At 35.9% G+C, this 26,713-nt stretch overlaps 2 protein-coding genes across 5 annotated transcripts in view; one reads left to right on the top strand and one right to left on the bottom strand.

Annotated features, from left to right (window-relative positions):
• LOC121952491 (calpain-5-like) overlaps nt 1–11,034 on the top strand; it is a 54,340-nt gene extending 43,306 nt beyond the window's left edge. For both annotated transcript variants that reach the window (XM_042499213.2, XM_042499214.2), the window contains exon 13: nt 10,282–11,034. In XM_042499213.2, the coding sequence (XP_042355147.2) occupies nt 10,282–10,464 (183 nt within the window). In that variant the 3' untranslated portion in view covers nt 10,465–11,034. The remainder of the gene's footprint in view (nt 1–10,281) is intronic.
• Nucleotide 11,035: 1 nt separating this feature from the next.
• The window catches only part of LOC121952544 (serine/threonine-protein kinase PAK 3), a 58,798-nt gene continuing 43,120 nt past the window's right edge, over nt 11,036–26,713 (bottom strand). For 2 of the 3 annotated variants that reach the window (XM_088088913.1, XM_088088912.1), the window contains 11 exons: nt 25,150–25,212; nt 22,620–22,775; nt 22,356–22,530; nt 21,570–21,633; nt 19,514–19,562; nt 19,277–19,389; nt 18,165–18,282; nt 17,878–17,977; nt 17,463–17,659; nt 15,580–15,717; nt 11,036–15,383 (listed from right to left, as the gene is read on the bottom strand). In XM_088088913.1, the coding sequence (XP_087945039.1) occupies nt 15,294–15,383; nt 15,580–15,717; nt 17,463–17,659; nt 17,878–17,977; nt 18,165–18,282; nt 19,277–19,389; nt 19,514–19,562; nt 21,570–21,633; nt 22,356–22,530; nt 22,620–22,775; nt 25,150–25,212 (1,263 nt within the window). In that variant the 3' untranslated portion in view covers nt 11,036–15,293. The remainder of the gene's footprint in view (nt 15,384–15,579; nt 15,718–17,462; nt 17,660–17,877; nt 17,978–18,164; nt 18,283–19,276; nt 19,390–19,513; nt 19,563–21,569; nt 21,634–22,355; nt 22,531–22,619; nt 22,776–25,149; nt 25,213–26,713) is intronic. The other variant, XM_042499298.2, reaches the window with a different exon arrangement.

Below are 26,713 nucleotides of genomic sequence, written 5' to 3'. Positions count from 1 at the left end.
GCTATATTATGTTGTTTTTAGCCATTTTTGAGAGTTGTCAAAATTTGACATTTTTGCCATACTATAGTATGCGATTTTTTGCGATATTTTCAACATGCTAAATTATGACGTTATTGCCCTTATTTGGCCTTTGTTTTCACTTTGTATAATATAACGCGTCTCTACAAGCTATAATATGTTGTTTTTGCCATTTTTGAGAGATGTCAAAATTAGAAATTTTTGCCATACTATAGTATGCGATTTTTTGCGTTTTTTTCAACATGCTAAATTATGACGTTATTGCCCTTTTTTGGCCTTTGTTCTCACTTTGTATAATATAACGCGTCTCTACAAGCTATATTATGTTGTTTTTAGCCATTTTTGAGAGTTGTCAAAATTTGACATTTTTGCCATACTATAGTATGCAATTTTTTGCAATTTTTTCAACATGCTAAATTATGACGTTATTACCCTTTTTTGGCCTTTCTTTTCACTTTGTATAATATAACGCGTCTCTACAAGCTATATTATGTTGTTTTTAGCCATTTTTGAGAGTTGTCAAAATTTGACATTTTTGCTATACTATAGTATGCGATTTTTTGCAATTTTTTCAACATGCTAAATTATGACGTTATTACCCTATTTTGGCCTTTGTTTTCACTTTGTATAATATAACGCGTCTCTACAAGCTATAATATGTTGTTTTTAGCCATTTTTGAGAGTTGTCAAAATTTGAAATTTTTGCCATACTATAGTATGCGATTTTTTGCGTTTTTTTCAACATGCTAAATTATGACGTTATTGCCCTTTTTTGGCCTTTGTTTTCACTTTGTTTATTATAACGCGTCTCTACAAGCTATATTATGTTGTTTTTAGCCATTTTTGAGAGATGTCAAAATTTGACATTTTTGCCATACTATAGTATGCGATTTTTTGCAATTTTTTCAACATGCTAAATTATGACGTTATTGCCCTTTTTTGGCCTTTGTTTTCACTTTGTATAATATAACGCGTCTCTACAAGCTATATTATGTTGTTTTTAGCCATTTTTGAGAGATGTCAAAATTTGACATTTTTGCCATACTATAGTATGCGATTTTTTGCAATTTTTTCAACATGCTAAATTATGACATTATTGCCCTTTTTTGGCCTTTGTTTTCACTTTGTATAATATAACGCGTCTCTTCAATCTATATTATGTTGTTTTTAGCCATTTTTGAGAGTTGTCAAAATTTGACCTTTTTTCCATACTATAGTATGCGATTTTTTGCAATTTTTTCAACATACTAAATTATAACGTTATTGCCCTTATTTGGCCTTTGTTTTCACTTTGTATAATATAACGCGTCTCTACAAGCTATATTATGTTGTGTTTAGCCATTTTTGAGCGATGTCAAAATTTGACATTTTTGCCATACTATAGTATGCGATTTTTTGCGTTTTTTTCAACATGCTAAATTATGATGTTATTGCACTTTTTTGGCCTTTGTTTTCACTTTGTATAATATAACGCGTCTCTTCAATCTATATTATGTTGTTTTTAGCCATTTTTGAGAGTTGTCAAAATTTGACATTTTTTCCATACTATAGTATGCGATTTTTTGCAATTTTTTCAACATGCTAAATTATAACGTTATTGCCCTTATTTGGCCTTTGTTTTCACTTTGCATAATATTACGCGTCTCTACAAGCTATATTATGTTGTTTTTAGCTATTTTTGAGAGATGTCAAAATTTGAAATTTTTGCCATACTATAGTATGCGATTTTTTGCGTTTTTTTCAACATGCTAAATTATGACGTTATTGCCCTTTTTTGGCCTTTGTTTTCACTTTGTATAATATAACGCGTATCTACAAGCTATATTATGTTGTTTTTAGCCATTTTTGAGACATGTCAAAATTTGACATTTTTGCCATACTATAGTATGCAATTTTTTGCGTTTTTTTCAACATGCTAAATTATGATGTTATTGCCCTTTTTTGGCCTTTGTTTTCACTTTGTATAATATAACGCGTCTCTACAAGCTATATTATGTTGTTTTTAGCCATTTTTGAGAGTTGTCAAAATTTGACATTTTTGCCATACTATAGTATGCGATTTTTTGCGTTTTTTTCAACATGCTAAATTATGACGTTATTGCCCTTTTTTGGCCTTTGTTTTCACTTTGTATAATATAACGCGTCTCTACAAGCTATATTATGTTGTTTTTAGCTATTTTTGAGAGTTGTCAAAATTTGACATTTTTGCCATACTATAGTATGCAATTTTTTGCGTTTTTTTCAACATGCTAAATTATGATGTTATTGCCCTTTTTTGGCCTTTGTTTTCACTTTGTATAATATAACGCGTCTCTACAAGCTATATTATGTTGTTTTTAGCCATTTTTGAGAGTTGTCAAAATTTGACATTTTTGCCATACTATAGTATGCGATTTTTTGCGATATTTTCAACATGCTAAATTATGACGTTATTGCCCTTATTTGGCCTTTGTTTTCACTTTGTATAATATAACGCGTCTCTACAAGCTATAATATGTTGTTTTTGCCATTTTTGAGAGATGTCAAAATTTGACATTTTTGCCATACTATAGTATGCGATTTTTTGCGTTTTTTTCAACATGCTAAATTATGACGTTATTGCCCTTTTTTGGCCTTTGTTCTCACTTTGTATAATATAACGCGTCTCTACAAGCTATATTATGTTGTTTTTAGCCATTTTTGAGAGTTGTCAAAATTTGACATTTTTGCCATACTATAGTATGCGATTTTTTGCAATTTTTTCAACATGCTAAATTATGACGTTATTACCCTTTTTTGGCCTTTCTTTTCACTTTGTATAATATAACGCGTCTCTACAAGCTATATTATGTTGTTTTAGCCATTTTTGAGAGTTGTCAAAATTTGACATTTTTGCTATACTATAGTATGCGATTTTTTGCAATTTTTTCAACATGCTAAATTATGACGTTATTACCCTATTTTGGCCTTTGTTTTCACTTTGTATAATATAACGCGTCTCTACAAGCTATAATATGTTGTTTTTAGCCATTTTTGAGAGTTGTCAAAATTTGAAATTTTTGCCATACTATAGTATGCGATTTTTTGCGTTTTTTTCAACATGCTAAATTATGACGTTATTGCCCTTTTTTGGCCTTTGTTTTCACTTTGTTTATTATAACGCGTCTCTACAAGCTATATTATGTTGTTTTTAGCCATTTTTGAGAGATGTCAAAATTTGACATTTTTGCCATACTATAGTATGCGATTTTTTGCAATTTTTTCAACATGCTAAATTATGACGTTATTGCCCTTTTTTGGCCTTTGTTTTCACTTTGTATAATATAACGCGTCTCTACAAGCTATATTATGTTGTTTTTAGCCATTTTTGAGAGATGTCAAAATTTGACATTTTTGCCATACTATAGTATGCGATTATTTGCGTTTTTTTCAACATGCTAAATTATGACGTTATTGCCCTTTTTTGGCCTTTGTTTTCACTTTGTATAATATAACGCGTCTCTACAAGCTATATTATGTTGTTTTTAGCCATTTTTGAGACATGTCAAAATTTGACATTTTTGCCATGCTATAGTATGCGATTTTTTGCGTTTTTTTCAACATGCTAAATTATGACGTTATTACCCTTTTTTGGCCTTTGTTTTCACTTTGTATAATATAACGCGTCTCTACAAGCTATATTATGTTGTTTTTAGCCATTTTTGAGAGTTGTCAAAATTTGACATTTTTGCTATACTATAGTATGCGATTTTTTGCGATATTTTCAACATGCTAAATTATGACGTTATTGCCCTTTTTTGGCCTTTGTTTTCACTTTGTTTATTATAACGTGTCTCTACAAGCTATATTATGTTGTTTTTAGCCATTTTTGAGAGATGTCAAAATTTGACATTTTTGCCATACTATAGTATGCGATTTTTTGCAATTTTTTCAACATGCTAAATTATAACGTTATTGCCCTTTTTTGGCCTTTGTTTTCACTTTGTATAATATAACGCGTCTCTACAAGCTATATTATGTTGTTTTTAGCCATTTTTGAGACATGTCAAAATTTGACATTTTTGCCATACTATAGTATGCGATTTTTTGCGATATTTTCAACATGCTAAATTATGACGTTATTGCCCTTTTTTGGCCTTTGTTTTCACTTTGTATAATATAACGCGTCTCTACAAGCTATAATATGTTGTTTTTAGCCATTTTTGAGAGTTGTCAAAATTTGAAATTTTTGCCATACTATAGTATGCGATTTTTTGCGTTTTTTTCAACATGCTAAATTATGACGTTATTACCCTTTTTTGGCCTTTCTTTTCACTTTGTATAATATAACGCGTCTCTACAAGCTATATTATGTTGTTTTTAGCCATTTTTGAGAGTTGTCAAAATTTGACATTTTTGCTATACTATAGTATGCGATTTTTTGCGATATTTTCAACATGCTAAATTATGACGTTATTGCCTTTATTTGGCCTTTGTTTGCACTTTGTATAATATAACGGCGTCTCTACAAGCTATATTATGTTGTTTTTAGCCATTTTTGAGAGATGTCAAAATTTGACATTTTTGCCATACTATAGTATGCGATTTTTGCAATTTTTCAACATGCTAAATTATGACGTTTTTGCCCTTTTTTGGCCTTTGTTTTCACTTTGTATAATATAACGCGTCTCTATAAACTATATTATGTTGTTTTTAGCCATTCTTGAGACATGTCAAAATTTGACATTTTTGCCATACTATAGTATGCGATTTTTTGCAATTTTTTCAACATGCTAAATTATGACGTTATTGCCCTTTTTTGGCCTTTGTTTTCACTTTGTATAATATAACGCGTCTCTACAAGCTATAATATGTTGTTTTTAGCCATTTTTGAGAGTTGTCAAAATTTGACATTTTTGCCATACTATAGTATGCGATTTTTTGCGTTTTTTTCAACATGCTAAATTATGACGTTATTACCCTTTTTTGGCCTTTGTTTTCACTTTGTATAATATAACGCGTCTCTACAAGCTATATTATGTTGTTTTTAGCCATTTTTGAGAGATGTCAAAATTTGACATTTTTGCCATACTATAGTATGCGATTTTTGCAATTTTTCAACATGCTAAATTATGACGTTATTGCCCTTTTTTGGCCTTTGTTTTCACTTTGTATAATATAACGCGTCTCTACAAGCTATATTATGTTGTTTTTAGCCATTTTTGAGAGTTGTCAAAATTTGACATTTTTGCTATACTATAGTATGCGATTTTTTGCAATTTTTTCAACATGCTAAATTATGACATTATTGCCCTTTTTTGGCCTTTGTTTTCACTTTGTATAATATAACGCGTCTCTACAAGCTATATTATGTTGTTTTTAGCCATTTTTGAGAGTTGTCAAAATTTGACATTTTTGCTATACTATAGTATGCGATTTTTTGCGATATTTTCAACATGCTAAATTATGACGTTATTGCCCTTTTTTGGCCTTTGTTTTCACTTTGTTTATTATAACGCGTCTCTACAAGCTATATTATGTTGTTTTTAGCCATTTTTGAGAGATGTCAAAATTTGACATTTTTGCCATACTATAGTATGCGATTTTTTGCGTTTTTTTCAACATGCTAAATTATGACGTTATTGCCCTTTTTTGGCCTTTGTTTTCACTTTGTTTATTATAACGTGTCTCTACAAGCTATATTATGTTGTTTTTAAACATTTTTGAGAGTTGTCAAAATTTGACATTTTTGCCATACTATAGTATGCGATTTTTTGCAATATTTTCAACATGCTAAATTATGACGTTATTGCCCTTTTTTGGCCTTTGTTTTCACTTTGTATAATATAACGCGTCTCTACAAGCTATATTATGTTGTTTTTAGCCATTTTTGAGACATGTCAAAATTTGACATTTTTGCCATGCTATAGTATGCGATTTTTTGCGTTTTTTTCAACATGCTAAATTATGACGTTATTACCCTTTTTTGGCCTTTGTTTTCACTTTGTATAATATAACGCGTCTCTACAAGCTATATTATGTTGTTTTTAGCCATTTTTGAGAGTTGTCAAAATTTGACATTTTTGCTATACTATAGTATGCGATTTTTTGCGATATTTTCAACATGCTAAATTATGACGTTATTGCCCTTATTTGGCCTTTGTTTTCACTTTGTTTATTATAACGCGTCTCTACAAGCTATATTATGTTGTTTTTAGCCATTTTTGAGAGATGTCAAAATTTGACATTTTTGCCATACTATAGTATGCGATTTTTTGCAATTTTTTCAACATGCTAAATTATGACGTTATTGCCCTTTTTTGGCCTTTGTTTTCACTTTGTATAATATAACGCGTCTCTACAAGCTATATTATGTTGTTTTTAGCCATTTTTGAGAGATGTCAAAATTTGACATTTTTGCCATACTATAGTATGCGATTTTTTGCGATATTTTCAACATGCTAAATTATGACGTTATTACCCTTTTTTGGCCTTTGTTTTCACTTTGTATAATATAACGCGTCTCTACAAGCTATAATATGTTGTTTTTAGCCATTTTTGAGAGTTGTCAAAATTTGACATTTTTGCCATACTATAGTATGCGATTTTTTGCGTTTTTTTCAACATGCTAAATTATGACGTTATTGCCCTTTTTTGGCCTTTGTTTTCACTTTGTATAATATAACGCGTCTCTACAAGCTATATTATGTTGTTTTTAGCCATTTTTGAGAGTTGTCAAAATTTGACATTTTTGCTATACTATAGTATGCGATTTTTTGCGTTTTTTTCAACATGCTAAATTATGACGTTTTTGCACTTTTTTGGCCTTTGTTTTCACTTTGTATAATATAACGCGTCTCTTCAATCTATATTATGTTGTTTTTAGCCATTTTTGAGAGTTGTCAAAATTTGACCTTTTTTCCATACTATAGTATGCGATTTTTTGCAATTTTTTCAACATACTAAATTATAACGTTATTGCCCTTATTTGGCCTTTGTTTTCACTTTGTATAATATAACGCGTCTCTACAAGCTATATTATGTTGTTTTTAGCCATTTTTGAGCGATGTCAAAATTTGACATTTTTGCCATACTATAGTATGCGATTTTTTGCGTTTTTTTCAACATGCTAAATTATGATGTTATTGCACTTTTTTGGCCTTTGTTTTCACTTTGTATAATATAACGCGTCTCTTCAATCTATATTATGTTGTTTTTAGCCATTTTTGAGAGTTGTCAAAATTTGACATTTTTGCCATACTATAGTATGCGATTTTTTGCAATTTTTTCAACATGCTAAATTATGACGTTATTACCCTATTTTGGCCTTTGTTTTCACTTTGTATAATATAACGCGTCTCTACAAGCTATATTATGTTGTTTTTAGCTATTTTTGAGAGTTGTCAAAATTTGACATTTTTGCCATACTATAGTATGCGATTTTTTGCAATTTTTTCAACATGCTAAATTATGACGTTATTGCCCTTTTTTGGCCTTTGTTTTCACTTTGTATAATATAACGCGTCTCTACAAGCTATATTATGTTGTTTTTAGCCATTTTTGAGAGTTGTCAAAATTTGACATTTTTGCCATACTATAGTATGCGATTTTTTGCGTTTTTTTCAACATGCTAAATTATGATGTTATTGCCCTTTTTTGGCCTTTGTTTTCACTTTGTATAATATAACGCGTCTCTACAAGCTATATTATGTTGTTTTTAGCCATTTTTGAGAGTTGTCAAAATTTGACATTTTTGCCATACTATAGTATGCGATTTTTTGCGTTTTTTTCAACATGCTAAATTATGACGTTATTGCCCTTTTTTGGCCTTTGTTTTCACTTTGTTTATTATAACGCGTCTCTACAAGCTATATTATGTTGTTTTTAGCCATTTTTGAGAGATGTCAAAATTAGAAATTTTTGCCATACTATAGTATGCGATTTTTTGCGATATTTTCAACATGCTAAATTATGACGTTATTGCCCTTTTTTGGCCTTTGTTTTCACTTTGTATAATATAACGCGTCTCTACAAGCTATAATATGTTGTTTTTAGCCATTTTTGAGAGTTGTCAAAATTTGACATTTTTGCCATACTATAGTATGCGATTTTTTGCGTTTTTTTCAACATGCTAAATTATGATGTTATTGCCCTTTTTTGGCCTTTCTTTTTACTTTGTATAATATAACGCGTCTCTACAAGCTATATTATGTTGTTTTTAGCCATTTTTGAGAGTTGTCAAAATTTGACATTTTTGCTATACTATAGTATGCGATTTTTTGCGTTTTTTTCAACATGCTAAATTATGACGTTTTTGCACTTTTTTGGCCTTTGTTTTCACTTTGTATAATATAACGCGTCTCTTCAATCTATATTATGTTGTTTTTAGCCATTTTTGAGAGTTGTCAAAATTTGACCTTTTTTCCATACTATAGTATGCGATTTTTTGCGTTTTTTCAACATGCTAAATTATGACGTTATTGCCCTTTTTTGGCCTTTGTTCTCACTTTGTATAATATAACGCGTCTCTACAAGCTATATTATGTTGTTTTTAGCCATTTTTGAGAGATGTTAAAATTTGACATTTTTGCCATACTATAGTATGCGATTTTTTGCGTTTTTTTTCAACATGCTAAATTATGACGTTATTGCCATTTTTTGGCCTTTGTTTTCACTTTGTATAATATAACGCGTTTCTACAAGATATATTATTTTGTTTTTAGCTATTTTTGAGAGTTGTCAAAATTTGACATTTTTGCCATACTATAGTATGCGATTTTTTGCGTTTTTTTCAACATGCTAAATTATGATATTTTTGCCCTTATTTGGCCTTTGTTTTCACTTTGTACAATATAACACATTACTACAAGCTATAATATGTTGTTTTTAGCCATTTTTTGAGAGATGTCAAAATTTGACATTTTTGCCATACTATAGTATGTGATTTTTGGCCAGTTTTTCAACATGTTAAATTCTGACGTTTTTGACTTTTTTTTCGACATTGCATGCTATGACGTGACTCTACAAGCTATCTTAAGTCGTTTTCAGACAATCGTTTTAAGTCAAATTTTGATGTTTTTCAACATACTGTACATTGGTGTTTTCAGCCATTTTGTTGACATGCTATAATATGATGTTTTTGCTCTTTTTTTCTCAACACTGTATACTATGACATGTAAATACAAGCTATAAAATGTTGTTTCCAGCCAACTTTTTGATGTCATAGTATAAGATGTGGTCCAAAAATTTATCAGAATGTCTTACTTGGGTATGTGGTCCAAAAATTGATCAAAACACCATAGTATATTATGTCAAAAAATTAATCAAAATGTCAAAGTATGGTATATCGTCCAAAAATTGATCAAAACGTCAGAGTACAGTATTTGGTCCTAAAATTCATCAAAATGTCATACTTAAGTATGTCGTCTCAAAATTGATAAAAACGTCATAGTAAAATATGATGTCCAAAAACTGATTTAAAAAAAAGTCATAGTATAGTATGTGTATCAACAAATTGCAGAAAAAAAGAAAAAAAATGATATTACTTTACCAATATTTACACATACATAATATTTGATGTTTGCCATTCAAAATAGCACAAAAGTTGCAATATAGTATGTCTGCCAGAAAAGTATTAAAAAATTAAGTCACACTATTGTATGTAGTCAAAAAAAGCATAAAAAGTCATACCTTATGTACCTAATATGTCCTAGAGAAGAGCATTAAGAGAAGCATTAAAAAAAAGCATTAAAAAAGTCCAACATAGTATGTAATCCACAATAGCAAACAAAGTCTCAAATACTATAGTTTGTTATCAAAAACTGTATCAAGGTAATAGTATTGTCTATTATACATATTAAGTGCTACAATTTATGTCTTGAATGGCGTGAAAATTGTCATACTATATTGTCTTCCAAAGTAGCATAAAAAGTCATAGTGTACTATGTTGTGCAAAATATCATAAAAACATAATAAAATAGTTTGTAATTCAAAAATTGATAAAAACATATTATCACTAAAAAACATAAAGTCATAGTATATTGTATCTTTCAAAAAATCTGAAAGAAAAATCATTGGATAGTGTCGATCAAAAAACCATAGAAATGTTCAAAAAGTATGCCATATTATGTCAATGATAAAATCCTTTTAAAAAAGCTGTCGTACAGTATGTCAGTAACATCAACAGATTGAATCCATTCACTAGAAAAGCTCAAATAGTGGTCAGTTGACAGATGTAATGCTGCATGAGATTGTCGCTAATCACAGTGGGCTTCCTTACATTTAACACTGGTTTGTCTTTGTCAGGTGTGGAACAGCAATGCAGTGAAGGATGAGTTTATGGGCCAAGTGGTTCTGTCCGGTTCAGTGAAGGACACTTTTAACCCTCAGAGGCTTCAGCTGAGGAAGCGAGGACGGCAGATGGCAGACGAGATGCCCGGTACCATCACCCTTAGGGTCGTCACCTCCACTCAGCTGACAGCCATGTGATCTATCAGTGGCCTAAGAGAGGGCTGAATCTTTTTTCAATGCCAAACAACCAGGTGAACATCTTACTTGGCATGTTGCATCAACAAAGCACCAAATACAGCTATGGTTTGAGCTGTTTTGTGTCGCTAGATGTCCATGCTTGTATGATTTAACCCTTTTATTTGTAAGTCGGTGAATTGTTTGCAAAGCTGAGAGGTGAGCAGGGCGGACTGAATGTCAGTGCCTTTCATGTTTATGCAATTGTTCTATCTTTACTTCTTTTAAATCATCTTTGTGTAACATAAAATATTTTTATATTGACGTTTTGCAAGTTGCATACGATATCATTCCTGATTTTATGTTGCACTATATATACTGTGAGTCTTAACATACATCAGCTATAATTTTGTCTTTTACAGAAACATTTATGCCAAACAACTTACAAAATGTACAACAGATAAACAATATATCTATTTCTTTCATGCAACCTCCTTTCTTCTATCAGTTCATATCATCATGTTTTATTTTTACGATTGTTAAGAAAATGCAAAGCTCAGAATGTCATTAAAAACATGTCAAGTGCTGCAAAAACTCTGGTTTTCTCTCTCTTTTTATTTCAGTCCAGTTCCCAAACTGCAATATTTTGTTTGTTGTTTTTTTTTTTACACTCAAGACACAGCCATGCACAATTCAAAGTTCAAAAAGTCTATTGCTTCAACCACAATTAAAAATAGTTTATCCAAAACCTCATTTCCCCGTCACTTGTTTGTCCTTTTTCAAAGATGGGGAAAGGCCTGCTGAGGTATGCCAGATGGATCAGCAGTTTTTACAAAGCTAGACAATAATAAGAGTAATAATAATAATAATAATAATGATAATAATAATTTAAAAAGTAACATTTTTTGTCTTTGTTCCATTCTCTTGATACACATTAATAGAGGAATTTTCACACCACGTGTACAGGTTTACACATTCAGAAGATAGGAATGTACAGGAGCAACCACAGGAAAAGGGGCACGTCAGCAGTGGCGTCTCTTGTCCCGAAATTCACCTTTTTGTGCTCATAGTTCAGACCTGTACATGGGGGCAGAGGCCAAACGTCCCAGGTGCCGGCGAAGCTTCCTGTCAGGCCACCCACACCTACCGCACGCACACATACACGTACTAACACTCAGCAGTGGACAGACTGTGTGGGCCCGCACACAGAGCGCTGCATTCATCGGCTGAAGGAGTGTCCGATAAAGCCCAAACAGGAGAGCCGGATCCAGGAGTGCGGAGACAGCGTGTTTGTTTTTCTCTTCGTCTTTTTTTTTTTTTTTGATTTCCAGGGTGCAAAACATTTATTGATACATACCATAGAGCAACCTGAATATTGTCATTTTAAGTTACATAATTCTGAAAAAAGGGGGTGTTTTCCCGTCATATTTACATACATACATACATATCCTAACAATTTTAACCTATTTTGAAGATGAGATACAGTGTATAGTTTTGTTTTACATGCATGGATTCTGTTGCATCCTCCTGTCTAACATCCTTCATCTTCTGTACATCTGCTGTACAATGGAGGTACAATATGACTAAGCAGCTACCCTGCACCTCAAAGTCAAGGTGGACAACACGAGTGAGGCATCTTCTAGTGCAGATTGAGGTAGCCCCCTAACACAAACACACACGCTCACACACAGAGGGATGCTACGTGGGAAATGCCTGACGAAGCTACCAAAAATACAGACACAGAATAGATAACTTCTGTACAGGAATGAGTTTAAACGCTAACCAGGAATGAAAGAAATGTTAGCAAACAATATTGGACCTCAACTACAGATTTCAGTTCTCATTAGGAACAAGGTACAATCATAAAACGGCACCCACGCCACGACTTTGCTCATTGGATAACATCCCCCCTCTCTGATCTGCCCAAAAACTCACTACAGAACGTATAGATCATACGAAAGAAGACACATAAGACGCCATTAAAAGACAAAAGGACACTGAATGAGCAGCTTAAAAAGGAGACGACGGGGAGGGGACAGGTGGACGAGGAGGACAACCACTGCCTCATTAGACTTGGATGTTTCACCTGAACAAACAGGTTAGACTTTATTTTGGCATTTATTCCGAACATATAAAGTCACAGTTTTATAATGTACCTGCAATGTAAGATAATAAGACCACTTCAGTCTTAACATGACTTTTTGGGAAAAAAAAGGGGGGAACTCATTTTTCTTTAACCCTTTGAAACCTGAGCAAATTGGCTTGATTCTTTTCAAAGAAGGCAACGAGAAGCTTAAAAAGAAATGGCCCATAATTTAGCAAGAAATGAGTCAAATGTTACAAAAAATGTACCTAAGAATTAGCAGAAAACAATACAAGCAAAGACCTAAAAAAGTGCTTAAAAATAAGAATTCTGTAACATAATTTTAATATGTTATTATGTTAATATAAATATAGTATTTTGGACATTTGACCTATCTTTTAAGTTTTTTTTTTTATCTAAATCTACTAAAAAGTAGACTGCTCAAGTTGCTCATTGACTTTTAGCTCATGTTTTCGAAGAAATTATCAAACCAGGGTTCAAAGGTTTAAATCCTCGAGAAAGGTGTCTGGACCCAGTGCATGAAAAGCGATGTTTATCCGGGATTCAAGGGGTTAATCTGCATCTTACGTTTCCATATTCATATTTAAAAGTTTAGCATCAAAATTATTTGAGAAAGCTGTGACCACGAATAACTATCTAAATAATAACATAATTTCATAATTACATTATGAAAATGGCTTTCCATGTTTTGTCACAATTTTTTGTTCAGACTGACAATTTGGATTGAAAATTTACCTGCTTTTTGTCAAGAGGCATCTTTTCTGCTTAAGGTTTAAGGTCACAGTGATGCATTATGAGAAACTGACAATGTGTGGCACTAGACCTTCATCTCACTGTAGGTACATAATTACAAGACCTTCTGTTTGCAGCTCCTGTAGAAAAAAATCTTATTTGATAAGCTGTAATGCTGTGTGCCAGCACCTTAAAAAGGACAATCCCTCACTCTATAAATATTTCAGTGAAAACATTCATATTTCTGTTGAGTCTCTGAACAAGTATTTTCCATCTATTTCATACCTAATTGGCAGATATAATGAAAAACAAGGGCTTGACAGCAATTAAAGGTAGTGTGTAGGATTTAGTGGCATTTAGTGATGAAGAGCTAAAACTTCTCCCGTGTGCCAAGCTTGTAGAACTATGGTGGCAGACACAAAAACATGAAAACAGAAACGGCCCCTAGAGCCAGTGTTTGGTTTGTCACTGTAGGAACAACGTGGTGGACTCCATGGAAGAGGACCTGCTCTGTATGTGGATATAAATTGCTCATTCTGATGTAATGGCAACACAACAATTCTTAGTTTCAGGTGATTATAAACTCATGAAAACACACCTCAGAATATTATATACCTTTTCTGCCATTAGATGCCCTTAAATCCTACACACTGAACCTTTAAGATAGATGTTGAATCGTCTACGCCTATTACCAAATGCCACACATACCGTACATCTGTGTGTTATTCTATATGAGATGCTTGTGCATATTAAATGCTACAATTTATGTTAGAATTATCTGTGGAATTCGTATATAAATGCTTGCATTAGTTATGAAGCTGGCATTATTTTGTAGTCTTTCTGATCCTTTCCTGCACAGATGGAATACATGTGTGCGGGATTCGTGTTCAGTAACAAGTGTTGATTTAAATGCGCGACACTTCATCTCCATGTCTGTGCAATCAATGTCTCGAACTACAAACATGACAGCACTTTCCTCTTGAAATTTTTAAGAAAATATGTATAGCATGTATATTATAAGTTTGAAATTAAAATATTTGCACAATTGATCTACAGTTGAGTCACAAAGTCAATGTTTTATATGCACAAACATTAAATCTAATAACATATAGCCACTCTCAGGGGGAGATTATGCAATAAATAACTGCAGGTGACACCGGTGACTCTACTGTATGAGAGAGACTGTGTGAAAGACGTTGGCTCGAATGAAATACGGGAACCATATCTCTTCAGACTGATGAAGGATGTTTAAAGCTGGCATAGGTCATGTGAAATTATTCCTGACTTATTCCCCTGTAGCTGCACCCCTACACTCATTCACACACACATACATACACATATATGCCACCTCGAGATGTGACAGAAGAGTAATGGTGTTTCTCCACAGAGCCATTGTCATGCAGGCAAAGGATGGGTCCCAGAGTCACTCTCTCACATCAGCTGGTCACTGCAGGTGCAAGTGTGGCCTGATTGTGCTCCATGGAGGGACTAGAGGAAGGAAAACCAAGCCTAAAGCCGGGCGGGGAAGGATTCACAGACTCCTCGCTTCTCAAGTCTCTTCTTGAAAATGGGCACACGTTCTTTTTGATTTTTTCACCTTATTTCTTGGTTTTTCTGGAGCGACTGCTGCCAAACAAGACATATGACACAAAGAGATGTGCACAGCTGGTACACACACAGGCGCACGCACGCACACACACACACACACACGCACACATATACTCACGCATACTTGTGATGGACTGCTCTACTTGTACAGAGTGCTGGAGAAGTAAACGAGGAGGCAAGGTCTTTTCAGCAGCATGGGCCGAGAGGCTGCGAGGCCAGATGTCCGTCCTACATACGAGGCCTGGGGGTCTTTTGTCCTTGTGCTGCCAGGGTAAGTCACACAAATCCCCCTTCCTCCTTGTGCTGTCACTGTCACGTCACCCACCACCTATACACCCAAGCCCCTGCCCCCATGAACGCACACATCACAGGCAGGGCTCCAGCCTCGGGTGGGGACAGAGGGCACACCCTAGCGGCTGCTGTTCTTTATGGCTTCCTTCGCAGCTACAATCAGAGGCGTCAGGCTGGATAGAGGCTTCGCCAGCTTTAGGAAGGAATGCTGTTGAAGATGGAAAAAAAAACAACCTTAAGACATGGAACCAAAGACAGATGTGTGCACAGAATTAGAAAAAGTAGTGATGTTTCAGTGACATCTGCTGGAGGCAAGTGCGCAGGAGGCAAGGCACCTTGTGTCATTATTATTGTTATCTAGCATAATAATTAGCAAGCACCCTTTATTGAGGATCTAGTTTTACCTGGAGCAGCTCCTTGGCTGAGCCTCTGCGGTCCACATCCATCTCCAGACAGCGGTTGAGGAAGTCTCTGAACACAGATGACAGCCTCTCTGGGTTCTGCAGCTCTGGAGTCCCGTTGGTAGCTATCAGGTACAGCGCCTGGAAAAATGGATGACATGGCATGACATGAGTCCTGTGTTTTCCTGCTGTCTCACACCAAAAAAACGACCTCAAAGGTTAACTGTGCAAACACCTTATTACAAACAATACTTACATTTATTGTAAGGTAGTGCCACCTGAAGGCCGTGGTCATTATTACAGGAGAAAAGGAGGAAGTGATGTGTCTAGCAACAAAGTCTGTGCAAGTTGTGCATATATCAAAGAAGCCCTTACGGAGTGGGCCGAAGGGGTGGTGGAACAAACACAGGAATTTTATCCAGGGGACTAGTGTTTGACTAGTGTTAACTCCTTTTAAAAACATTGCAGCCCAGAAAGTGATGTGCGGGGCAGGGTTTTTTAAAACTCAACCCAATCCAGCCCACAATGAGAGCCAACCCGCCCGCCGCACCCGCACACATATGTATTACTCAATAACACAAACTTAAACCGCAAACCTGATAGTTTCTGATAATGGCCTGCTTGCTGTTGGCTATATTGTATGTCATTTCCATTAATATCACAATGTAAAGTGTGTGTTTTCTTGTTTTAAAAAGTAGAAATGACAGAAAGACAGCACGTATTCAGCCATTTTTTAAGTGGTTACGTCTGAAGTATGATCTCGTGCACACAGCTGATAAGCTACATGATGTGTTTACATGATGTTACGGAGGTGCATAATTAACATATTCAGTGTGGACAGAGAGACTCTTGCTTGCTGTAATGATACAGTGTTAGGCCTATGTAATTGAAATATTTTAGCGGGACATTAAGATCGATTTAAATATGTTGGCCAAATTTTCCTAATCAAAAGCCGAATCAGAAAGGCTGAGTGCAGCAGCACTGATGAGAAAGCTGCTTGTTTTGTGACAGAGAGACAGAGTGGGGGAGAGAGGATGTAAACTGGATTATTGCACAATCTCTCTGTAAATTATAACAACTTACTCAGAATGCTGCTTTGTCACCATATTATCCAAACCGAAGAAAAAACGCCAATATTTTCTAACAAGCTCACCCGAATCACCTAAACACACTCAATCTGCAGGCTGTGGGTGCATCGCTATAGCCTAGTATGCTAGTGTGTGTAGCATGCTACATGTGGTGTATCGTATATGACATACATCAGATGACATATTTCACATTACATTAGTGATAAAAGTATTAACTGATGCCACACCATGATGTCTTCTCAAACCTAACCGTGTAGTTTGGAGTGAAACAGACACGTTTTTTTGCAGCCCCCCAGAAAGTGAAGATTTCATAGTGGCCAAACAGTGTAATTACACCGTCAAATGATGCTCTATGTCTGAAAAATACTTTTTTCAATTAATTTACAAAGCAATAGAGGCGTTAGTAAATTGGTGGATAAATGTTTTGAGTGCCACAATCCCCGTGGAATAACTTGCTTTACTAACATAATTGAATCCATTCGGTGCAGTAACATTTGAAAAGTCTAGAGGAGCCCCACGACTGAATCATTTTATCACCACTAAGGGCACACAGTGCAGAAGCAGTGCCAATCACCCGGGTAATTTTATACACAGCAGCTGATCCATTTTTGCTTCAAGCACCACTGAGCAATTGTCATAGGAATGAGCGCTGCCTCGTCTCCAACACTGTATCCAGGTGTCTTTATACATCCATGGTTTCATGGATGTATGGTTTCGGGGCCAGAAATAAAAGTGGTTTTGGAAATCAGTAGAAATGATTTCATTAAAGTATAAGAGTGTTGTTTAGTGTCTTTTTACCCTGAGTGGATTCTCATTCAGGTAGGGCGGTTCTCCCTCCACCATCTCTATCGCCATGATCCCCAGAGACCAGATATCCACTTTTGGGCCATACGCCTTCCGAGTCACCACCTCTGGTGCCATCCAGTAGGGCGTTCCCACCATCGTACTGCGCTTGTTCTGCTCTGGAGTGATCTGGGCGCAGAAGCCAAAGTCGGCTGCAGAGGGAGAGAAGTGTAGTGGTGTGTTATATTCTTTGTTTGCATTCAGCATTATCACTTTAAACACACAGTTTGACTTGGCATTTCCCCATATATAATTTAAGTGGTCTTTTATAAAGCACACTACCATCTCTCTCAACATAAATCTTTGCTTTTTACTTTAATTCCAGCCCATAACAGCCAAGGGTTTAAACAACAAAAAAGTGAAAACTTACTGAGCTTGACGGATCCGTCCATACCCAAGAGGATGTTGTCACTTTTTATATCTCTATGGATCACCTGGTTTGAGTGTAGGAAGTCCAGGGCTTGAAGACACTGATGAGAGAGAAAAAGCTTAAAATTGTATCTTATAGACATATGCATGCACAAAGGGAAGCCTGCAGTACACACATATTTGGATGTTTTTTTCTCCCGGCTGGGTGAAGTGTAAATGTGAGGGTCGGCTCATCATAGCCACAGAAGTCGTGGGTGGCACTGCTGTTGTCTAAACTTGGCGTCTTACCTCTCTGCAGACTGCAGCAATCTGGCCCTCGTCCATGCAGGTCTCAGTCACTACATCTGTCAATGAGCCACCGGCCAAATACTCCATCACCACCCACAGCTCATCTCCTACCAAATAACTAACAAAACAAAAAAACGAGAAAGGAAAATACAGTTTAAGTTAGACAAGCATTTCAGATTTAAGTTCAGTTGTTGCTTAGAAAAATCAATAATTGACAGTAGGCATGCTGGTTAATTACAACACACAGCAGGTGCTCGAGCATGTTACTGCCAGCTGTGAACTACAGCAGAAAAATCAATGTCATGAAATCAGAGCTGAGTGGAACAGATGCTAAAAATATGATGGAAACTGAGTCAGTTGAACTCTTCTCTATGATTTTGAACAGTAGGTGGCAGTCATGTACCAGATGATGAAAGCTGACCACCATTAAAAGGCAAAAAGAGGAAGAAGATGAAGCAAAAGGAAAAGGATCTGAGAAGCAGGCTCGGAGGATCCTTCAATGTCATTATGGTAACAACACTGACCTTGTCCAAGTTCAGACCACATGTTAGTTGCTACGGGCAAGTTACCACCAAATACGTCAATACTGCTGCACAAGATTATTTGTGTTTAACCATCTTAGAGAATCAAAAAATGATTTAACATATGCAGCAAACGCTATATAACTGTGCTATATACCTTTGAATTGTTGGAGAAAATGAAGTGACTTTGATGTTCAAATAATTGCCCTTTATCAAGCAAAATATAAATGCATCAGCACTTTGTTAAATGTTTTTTTATGTTTTTAAATGTGTCTTTTGTATTTTTTAAATCTTACCCTGATCTGTGGAGAATGCTATTTCGCTTCCATCTATGCTCCTTGTGTATTATAGAAGTGACATAAAACCTGATTCTGAAAAGTACAAAGAATTTGCTGACTCCCACTTTCCAAATGTGATGATTTGCTCATTATTTCTCAATAATACGTATAATAAGAAATTGAATAGCTTCAGGTTTGGGCTTCTGGTTGGACAAAGAAAGGTATTTGAAAATGCCAATTGGAGGCACAAATAATCACTCATAAGCCTTGACCTCGCTTTGTGTGAAATGTGACCTTGCATTTGAAAACTGACCTGTCCAGGTAGTTCACTATATTGGAGTTTTTGTTTTCCCTCATCACCAAGATCTCATTGATGATCAGCTCTTTCTTGGGCTGCTGCTGCAGGTTCATCTGTTTGATGGCCACCTGTGAAAACAGGCAAGGAATTTGTGGCTCAGAACAAGAGGAGGCGGCTTGATAGTGCTGTAAGGAAAAAGAAATAATGTGGAGTGTGTGAATGTGATATGATCAACATTAGAATCAGACTCACCTCTTGGCCAGTTGCTATGTCGATGGCAGTGTACACAGTGCCCGACGCTCTGGTGTAACAAAAGATCAAAATCACGTTAATGATACACTATTTATGTTATTTATGTGACACTGATATTTGTAAAAAAACGTATTTCATTTTACATAAAAGTTCCTCATTCAGCGAATCTGCTTTGAACCCATACTAATTGGTGTTTTCATATGATTACTATTTTGTCTGTACAGCACAAGGTCTTAAAAATTAGACTTTTATACTTCAGCAAAATGAGAACCAATTTTTAGTTGCAGCCATCAGATTTACTGCTTAACAGTCAGCTTACAGACTGCTGGCCTATTATAACTTGATTTAACTTAACAATAAAACCCCACTGCTGGGGTAAAATAACATAGTTGGAGTTAGTATGTTGGCCTAGCAACAGATTTATTCCTTTGATACTCCAGCTCATCACTAGCTAAAATGATGTCATAAAATAACAAAATACCACAGTGGAGCCTCAGCGTAAAACAGGCTACCCTTGATGCCAGAGGCTTTATGAGTTCTTCTTGGTTCTTTATTTATGAAGTCTATGTGTTAGTGTTATCACACAAACTTAACTTATAATAAACTATATTAAAGGAGGACTTCAACGCCCACATGATTATTTTTATATCAATTACTTGCCCTGTGTAACGTTGAATTTGTGAAGAAAATTTTGTTTTTTTCCCCATGCCTTCAGAGTGAATGAAATCTATTGAAGTCATAGGAGTCTGCATTTAATAGCAAAATTATATCAAAACGTCCATTTACATACTCTCACACAACTTGTGGAGTATTATCCAAGTCTCATTTATCCAGTTGTATGCTCAGTACCTCCCAAACAGACTTTCTGCAAGAAAACTGAACTGAAAGTCAAACTTATATATATATGCTCTTCTTTGAAAAAACAGTAATTTAGCCAAGCTGAACGCAGGAGCTGCTGATCCACCTCCACCTCAATGAGGTGGTTGGTTTGTGTTGTTGTGTGACTTAGGTGAATCCAAACGAACCCTTTAAAACACCAAAGTCACACAATAACACAAGCTATTTGAGGCAGATGTGGGCCAGCAGCTTCTGTGTTCAGTGAGATAAAATTACTGATTTTGTCTAGGGAGTCTGGCTTTGAAAAAAACATTGATCAATTTTAGTTGCATCTCAGTGCCCCTTAAGAAAAGGCTGGCTGTTTGGAAAGTATTGAGCATATGACTGGATAAATGAAACTTGAATTATACTGCACGAGCTGTGTTATCATCTCTAAGTGGATGTTTGGATATAGTTTTGCTATTGTTGAACTCAAGAATTTTCTTATTTTTTGAATTCTTTCTTCACCAAGGAGGCATTAGAGAAAAACAAAGTTTTCTAAATGAATTCAACGAAAATGGTCATTTGCATGGTGAAATATTCCTTTAATAGTGATGAACACAAAGATCAGAAAGAAAGTATGGTTTTACAATAGCTGGTCAACTGAATAGAGTGCAGCCATTCTGTCCTTATTTGGAAGTGAAACTCATGATACTAAAACCCCTCAGCTGTGAATTCAGGCTTCTAGTCTTTCTTCTTTTCTCTTGCTGCCAGCTACACCTGTGTACTGTCACACACTATGAATAATGATGCACATTTCCTGGTACTAATAAGTTACAGATACCCCAGCACAAAGTAAATAGACAGTTATCTACTGTTTAAGATAGGAGCTTCCTGATCAAATATGGAAATAGTGAGCATGTCAGAGCAGATAACAACCCCACAGTTTTTATCAGTGCAGACGTGTAAAACACAGAAAGACAACGTGAGAAAGAGAGAGAGAGAGAGAAGGGGAGGAAGAGAGAGATTGCTGAGCTAATCTGGCCCTTGGCCATTTCAGGATACAGTTCTCATTTCCTCTACTTATTTTTCTCCCAGTCATTCAACCTAACCCTCCCTCTGCCTGTGTCTCACTAAAGTGGTCGCCACAGCTCCATCTCTCCTGGCGAGACTGACTGCTTCTGAAATTGCTCTATTTCAATAACTCTGACGACTTGTTTATGATCACAGATGGACTTACCCTTGTCCTATTTTCTCGAAGCGTGTGTACTTCTTTTTGGGATCCCCCACGCTCACAATACTCCCTGAATGGGACAGAAAGCAGATATACAATGATTGAAAAATAATGTGGGCATTCAGAGGCATTAAGGCTTTCACACAAACACACAAATACATAAAAACATCATCACTGAACCTTTTCTGTCCTTTTATGTCAGACATACCCTGCCTCACAGTGCAGCTAGTCTGAGTGCATGCATCTCTATACTGCAGTGTGCATGCTCGTCATTTGGGCTGAAGTTACATTGGAGAGAAGGGATAGGACACAATCAATGAAAAAGTACTTCTTCGTCCAAATCTGATTATATTAGTGCTCCCTGTTCTAACTCTTCTCAATATACCTAATTAGTGCAGTGAAATAATATATGGCAAACAGCCACTGTAAACCAAATATGCAGCCTGTCTTCTGAATCACTGTTTCGTAAACCATAGGACATTGAGGTTGTGTCCCAAGTATTGTTTTTGGAAATGTGTGGATTTAATACCTAGGAGGACTTCACATTGTACGGTTTTTATTTATTTATTTTTTAAGACTCCAGATGTTTTTATTTAAAAATATTTAGGGAAATTACAATGAAAAAGAAAAAAAAAATCAAGATAGGATTTCTCCACCCCAAAAGTTTCTACCAATGTAAAGATGGCTTTTACAATGATTTACGGAGTTCATATAAAAATATAACTAAATAACATAACTAAACATTTTTTATATATCAGAAGATTTTATAAACTGTATAAAACTATAACATACTGAGTCTCTCCAGAATCTCCTCATCTGTCATTTTGGATTTCTTCCTCTGGCGGTCAGTGTGCCGGTACATTGTGTTGGACGTGTTCTCCGGCTGGACTTGCGACTCTGGAGGAGTCAACACTTCTTTCACAGGGGTGGGTGGCTTTGGTGGGTCCATGACGGAGCGCGTGTAGATCTGCGAGAAGAAAAGAAATGTCAAAGAAATGCATACGCGATTTTTACATTTGCAGGAATTACTTGACCCACTGCATCGTGTCAACTCACAGATTTGGTGTGCTCGGGCCGAGGTGCGATGACTGGAGGCAGTTCGTCGTCATCATCCTCTTCTTCCTCCTCCTCCTCCTCTTCTTCTTCTTCCTCATCCTCCTCTTCTGACACAGGTGGAGCAATTGGCGGCTCTGACGATGATGTTTTGGCGCCCTGGTGGGAAGAAACATAAGTGAATCTGGATGTATGTGCCATGTAGAAGCATGGAATGGAAAGAGTGTGTACAGATCCTGAAATTTCTTCCCCAAGTTAAGCAAATTTACACAGTTTACCACAGTACACAGCCTGCAGACCTCAAACCAGCCATGAACAGAGTTTTAGTTCTGGTCAGTTGAGTTTCAAAAGAAACTGTCGTACACACAAGCTGTGGTGATGGTGAATTCATTTTTTAAAATGTATCAACAAAACAACAGATTCAGATCATATCAATATGTCATTTTAAAGTGGTGACATAAATAAGCATGTAGTCGACATTAACGAAATACTGTTTATTTGTTGTGATACCCTTTAACAGATCATCATTTAAAAAAAGTGAATGGGATTAAACTGTTGGGAGCGATTGTGTTAACGGTGGAGGGAGGTACTATGAGTCCAGTGAGAGCTAAAGAGACAAGCGTTAGAGGTGTGGGGTGCCATTCAGTGCAGTTCACATGAGGGTTTTTAGGCTGAGGGGTCAGGTCAGTGTGACATGAGTCAACGATGAGAATGAATTTCAATGTGAGAAACTGTTCAGTGACGCCCCCCAGCGGTTGCTAGGAGGGGCCATGGCCCCCCTGATACAATTGCCAGTCCGCCACTACTGGCCACTACATTTTTAAAGCATGAAGCTAGTGGTATGTTGTAAAACTAGACAACCGAAGGCATCAATGGTACCAACCATGTTGATATAGCTTGTTGGGAAGGGGGCTAAATGATGCTCCCAGATTAAAGATGCATATTGGTTTCTTAAAGTCCGGGTAACGTGATAATTAAAATGTGTTCTGAGTTTGTCACATCACAGAAAGATGTGTTATTAAACACATGACCAAATTTGAATTACCAAAAAAATTGCCAAGTATGTAAAAGAAGGTCTCAAAATCCTGAAAAATGCACAGTATTCTCTGATCTGAAATGCTGGGGGCCTGTCCTCTGGAGGAGCGGATGCCTATGCTGATGATGCTTCTCGTTTCTATACTGCTACACTGTCAGGGGCGGGGTTATTCTGAGTACAGCTCCAGTGCATCAGTCAGCTATGGTTTTAGGCCAGCCCAAAAAATTAGTACTATATAGTAAAGGGTCTTTGTAACATGTTTTCAACAATCAGTTACCAACATTTAGAATGTGTTTTGAAACAAATCTCTGAATTCACTTTACCCAGACTTTAAGGAAAATGACAACTAGTCTGTTTAAAAAGATTTAATCTCCTAGCACATAGAGATACATAACATATTAAAACAGGGTTTTTGTGGAACTCAAAATGTTAACTTTAGTCTATGAACATCAGATATTTAGTAAAAAACCAAAGTGTATCATCATGTGATTCCTTAACTCTCTATATTGACATAGCTTTCAACTGGCGTTTGTGCTTAAACAGCATAATGGAATTCCCTGAAATTCAGTTATGGCTTTTGGTTTTGGTGTACCACCCCAAAATATGAAGTAGCCTGATCTGGCCACCCCAATGTGAAATTTCTGGGGGCGCCACTGAAACTGTTGTATTTAACGTTGCTATTGGAGAGAAAACATGCTGCCACATTGCAGTAATGTGCAACATGGTGATGAACAGCAGACATCCTCTCAATATGGTGGTACCTTTTGACGAGACTGATTAAAAAAAACTCAGGCATATTTATTATGCCTAATGGTCAGCCTTTATTTCCCCCATCCAAAACTCTGCTGGCCTTGGATCATCTTCCTCTTATGGAGTGGAAACATTTCATCCATTTCCAGTCTCGTCATGCATAAATGAAGCAGTGCAGCTTATTTCTAGTGATTAAAGGAAAAGGGTCTGGCTGAAGGAAAGTCCCAGTCCTTCTTTCAGACATACTGGGCTTCTGACCCACTCCAAGGAGGGCTGGGCCAAGACTGCAGTGCAGAAATGAGTGCATAGCTAACTGTAAGCAGTGCCATGTGTTTTTTTCTTTTACAGAGCCATGCGGTAATGTCTACAATGGTGATGAAGTTACAGGCACATTATTGGCAATGTGAATCGAATTGTAAGGAGTATGAGCTCATACATGCAGTTTGACAGTCATCACAACCCTCTGTGGCATGCGCCCCTGCCCTGCCTTTTCAGAGACGGTCCATTTGAGAAAAGATTAGAGGTGCTCTTGTGGAAGAAAGTAAATATATCAGAAACATCCAAGACTAAGTGATTTAATCATAGCCCCCATGAAATTTCAATGCAGAGAGTGATGATGTGTCTAAAATCAAATATTTATATGCCTTTTTGCATTAGTCAGTGGGAATAATCAAAATTAGGTGATCAAATTTAGCTTGAAAGCCAATGCAGAGATACATCATGTGGAAAGTAATATGGAGGAGTTACCTTGTCAAATAATGCGCTGCAGGTTCTAAGGCTGACAGGAGGCCCAGATGACAGCAGTCGGTTCTGAATGTGAAGGTTGAAAATGGGATTTACTCAAAACAAACCCACACAATGTTTAAGAGTATGTGGACTTCAGGGGAGGGGGGGGCGGGGGAGGGCAGGGGTATGCTACTGAGGGAAGGACATTAAAGAGTAACTTTGGTATTTCTCAACCTGGACCCCGTTTAACCATGTTTAAGTGTCTAAGTGATTAATGTGAAAGACAGTTTGTTAAATTGGTTTAGTATTGAGTAAGAGCACTGCAGCCAGCAGCAGCAAAACTGGCTGCATTGTAATTCCTGCGGGCAACTGAGAGCACCATCAATGTACATCCACAAAAAGTGCTGTTTTTTTTTTTTTTTCTCAGATTGTTATTATAAGTGTCTGACAACTTACGGAAAGGATCTCTATACAGATATATCTTTTTGTTAAAGAATAAGATCATTTGTATTATACCAGAAACAGCTCCAAAATAACAATCGCCAAACTCACCAGAGCCCATTTAAATAATCTCTAATTTTAGTTTGTGTAAAGCCGGTATATTTTCACATCTGTGTGGGTGAATCATGGGTTTATTTCAGTCAAAACAGAGTGGGGTGACTGTTGGGACAGTGTTAAAACAAACCAGGACAGCTCTGTAAGTTTAACTTTGAATCTGTCGAATTTAAATAAAGCTTTTTTTATGATGATTGCCATTTATTGATATGAAATCTGGTGGGTTTGGCAATAGCGATTAAAGGGTGTTTCTGGTTAAACAAAAAGGATTTTACTCTTTAACAAAAAGGTCCATCTCTGTAGGGACCCTTTTCATAATGTTGTCAGACACTTAGAGTAACAATCTGAGTCTTTCAGTAGCAAAACAACCTCTTTTAGTGGCGTACATTGACAGTGCACATTTGTCCCCAGGGATTACATTGCAGCCTGTTTCACTGCTGCTAGCTGCAATGTTCTTGATCAATGCTGGACCAATTTCAAAAAGTCATTTTCTCCATTATTCACTTAGACACAAAAACCTGGGAAATAGCTTCCACATTGAAAAACATCAGAGTTATTCTTTAAGTCCATAAATTGTCCTCTTGACACCCAGCATGAGGAGAGGACATGATGGACACACATTATGCCACCTGAGGACTGTCCTTGCCCAAGTCTACAACATATTTAAGGATTTCTTACATAAAATGTTATTTTACTCAGCTTTTGTTTGAACGCCTCTCTATGAATGATAACTTCCATTTCTGGTCATGCACCCATCACATGCTTATACCTGATTAGAAATTTCCTGATAACATGTTAAAGATGCAGTGCAACCGACAACTTAGTTATCGTGTAGTACTGTCATAATATGCACTAAGCACCCCAAATTGCACTTTAGAATTTGCTCTCTTTTCAACTATATTTGTTTAAACACATTTCAGCACACATTTTGTCAGAAACGTAAGTTTGTATTGGCTAACTTTTAATGTTCAGTGTCACCTTACATTAGCTGGCAACGTTGCAACAAGGTTTAACGAAAAGTTCTGCATTT

Source organism: Plectropomus leopardus, chromosome 15 (assembly GCF_026936395.1).
Source record: "Plectropomus leopardus strain MGB_pleo_1.0 chromosome 15, ASM2693639v1, whole genome shotgun sequence".
Taxonomy (NCBI): Eukaryota; Metazoa; Chordata; class Actinopteri; order Perciformes; family Serranidae; genus Plectropomus; species Plectropomus leopardus.
This window is presented reverse-complemented; position numbering and strand designations above follow the sequence as displayed.